General features: G+C 55.4%; 1 protein-coding gene across 1 annotated transcript in view; it reads right to left on the reverse strand.

The window, feature by feature from the left end:
* Positions 1 to 267: 267 nt before the first annotated feature.
* GPR4 (G protein-coupled receptor 4) overlaps positions 268 to 3,001 on the reverse strand; it is a 9,523-nt gene continuing 6,789 nt past the window's right edge. Inside the window, exon 2 of the mRNA XM_011975112.1 lies at positions 268 to 2,317. Coding sequence (XP_011830502.1) covers positions 400 to 1,488 — 1,089 coding nt within the window. The 5' untranslated portion in view covers positions 1,489 to 2,317 and the 3' untranslated portion in view covers positions 268 to 399. The remainder of the gene's footprint in view (positions 2,318 to 3,001) is intronic.

The raw sequence follows: 3,001 nt of genomic DNA on the forward strand, positions 1-3,001 counted from the left end.
TCTCTACAAAAAGTACAAAAATTAGCCAGGCATGGTGGCGCACATTTGTGGTCCCAGCTACTCGGGAGGCTGATGTGGATCTCTGGAGCCCAGGAGGTGGAAGCTGCAGTGAGCCACTATTGCACTACTGCACTCCAGCCTGGGTGACACAGCGAGACCCTGTCTCTAAAAAAAATATTTACTCATCTCCTCCTCCAGGAGGCCTTCCACAACTGCCAAACTGTGATGGCATCTGGGAGCACAAAAGTTGACCAGCGACACACCAACCTCACTCTTCCTAAGTTCTTGTATTCTTATATTAACATAGCCCTTTTTCCATACAATTTGCATACACCAGACCAGGAGAGAAGGGACTGTGGGATGAGAGGGGAAAACTGGGGGTTCTGTGCCACACGGGGTTCACTGTGCTGGTGGCAGCATCTTCAGCTGCACCTGGTCCCCCTGGGAGGGCGGAGTGGCCGCCCAGCCACCAGTCATGGCCTTGACTGTGCTGTTCCTCTTGGAGGTGAGTGGGGTCTCCAGGGTGAGTGAGGCGTTGGCCATCTCCTGGGGCTTGTCGCTGGCCAGAAAGCGGAGCAGGTTGTGCAGAGCCTTGGCCACGTCGCTGCGGGCACCCTCGTTGACCAGGCAGTAGAGGATGGGGTCCGCCACACAGTTGAGGCTGGTGAAAGCCAGTGAGCTGTGGTATGCAGAAAAGACGCGCTCCTCGAAGCCGCAGTCCCAGGGACGGCCCAGGTAGATGGCGCTGCGGGACAGCAAGAGCACGTGATAGGGCGCAAAGCAGACCAGCACGATGGCGATGAGGCTGAGGGCCAGCCGCTTGATCTTGGCCTTCTCCTGGCGCTCGGTGGACACGCTGCCTCGCACGGCACGCAGGATGCCCCGGTACGACAGCAGCATGAGCGCCCACGGGAAGAGGAAACCCACGAAGACCCGATAGAGGTTCATCCAGGCCACCCAGCCTTCCATGGGGAACTTCTCAAAGCAGAAGGTGTGATTGTAGCGGTCTCGGAAGAGCTCGTCATGGAACAGGGGCGCCGAGTTGGCGCCCAGCTCGGTGGCCCAGACCACAGAGCTCACGGCCACGGCGGTCTTGACGCGGCGCAGGCGGGCGAAGCGGAGTGGGTGGGCCACGGCCAGGTAACGGTCCACCGAGATGCAGCACAGGAAGGCGATGCTGATGTAGATGTTGGTGTAGAAGATGAACCCGAAGAGCTTGCAGGACCCGGGGCCGTGGATCCAGTTGTCATGGTGCAGGAAGTAGTCCACCCACAGCGGCAGGGTGCAGATGTACAGCAGGTCGGCGATGCTGAGGTTCATCAGGTAGACGCCCAGCTCGTTGCGCTGTTGCACCTGGCGGTAGGCCGCCCACAGAGCCAGGCAGTTGGTGGGCAGCCCCACCCCGATGACGAAGATGTAGAGGGATGGCGGAAAGAGGTGGTCCACAAGTGAGTCCACGTGGCAGCCCTCCCACGTGTGGTTGCCCATGGTGGGCACTTCGGCTTCTGGGACGCTTCCCCTGGCCCACGAGGGCTGTGGGGCCACGGGGAGCGGGAGGCCATGGGGCCCCCTGAGCCCCTTCCTTGGAGGCTCAGGGGAACATGGTGGGATGTAGTCTACAGGGAAGAGTTGAGGTCGGGTAGGCTGGGCTGGGCTGGGAAGGGCAGAGCTTGAGAGGGAAAAGTTGGAGGAGGGATGGAGTTATGACAGGAAGGAAGTCTGGAGGATGATGAGATTAATAAAGAGGTTTGTCAAGGAGGTTATGTATAGAGTTAATCAGGGTGTCAATGAGGGAGTATAGGGGTGACACAAAAATTGGTCTCGGGGAGTGTTTATGGAGGGGATGAAAGCATCACTGGGCAACGGTGAGAAGGAGATGTTTGCAGGGCAGTTAGGAAGTATGTGTAGCCATACTGAAGTAATAATGGCTGGAGGATGTTCTAGAAGACACAGGAAATACATGAGACAGTGTTGAGATAGGACACAGGGCAGTTAGGGAGTGTCGGAAAGTCCAGGCAATGCGGACGGGAGTGCTGGCATTTCCTAGGACCCCAGAAGGAAACAGAGATAAGGTCACTAGTAAGAACGTTCTGGAAAAGGAGGTGTCTGGCACAGGTTGGACAAAGACAAAAGGCTCAGTCTGGGGACTGCAGGAAGGAGTCTTAGGAAACAGGAAGCAGGTGAGTAAGGTCTAGATCAGAGATGAGTTTGGGGACAGAAGGGAAATTTGAATGGGGGCAGGGGAGGGACTCCAGATTGGTCCTGGTGGGGGCTGAGAGACTGGGATGAAGTCAGTTCATCGCTGACTTTGCAGTGCCTGTTGGGAGAGAGGACAACAGTGAGGGAGTCACGGACACTCTGACCTTCTTCTCCCCACACTCCTCACCATAATTGCTGTGGACTGCAGAGAGTGGACACCCCAACAATGCCTACTTGAGCCCCACCCTGAGCAACCACTCTCTGAGAACACAGATTTGAGGTTTCAGGCATATTTTTCCCCTGATAGATGTTAGAATAAAGACTCAACTCAGGCCAGGCACAGTGGCTCACGCCTGTAATCTCAACACTTTGAGAGGCTGAGGTGGGAGGATCGCTTGAGCCTAGGAGTTCAAGACCAGCCTGGGCAACGCAGTGAGACCCAGTCTCTACAAAAAGGAAAAATAAAAATATTAGCCAGGTGTAGTGGTGCATACCTGTAGTCCCAGCTATTGAGGAGGCTGAGGTAGGAGGATCACTTGATCCCAAGGGATTCAGGCTACGTGAGCTATAATTGCACTACTGCACTCCAGTTTGGGCAACAGAATGAGACTCTTTCTCAAAAAAAACAAAAAACAAAACAAAACAAAAGGCTGGGTGCAGTGGCTCACACCTGTAATCCCAGCACTTTGGAAGGCCGAGGCGGGTGGATCATGAGGTCAGGAGTTCAAGACCAGCCTGGCCAACATGGTGAAACCCTGTCTCCACTAAAAATACAAAAGTTAGCCATGTGTGGTTGTGTGTG

This window comes from Mandrillus leucophaeus, unplaced genomic scaffold, assembly GCF_000951045.1.
Source record: "Mandrillus leucophaeus isolate KB7577 unplaced genomic scaffold, Mleu.le_1.0 Scaffold151, whole genome shotgun sequence".
In the NCBI taxonomy this organism is placed as follows: Eukaryota; Metazoa; Chordata; class Mammalia; order Primates; family Cercopithecidae; genus Mandrillus; species Mandrillus leucophaeus.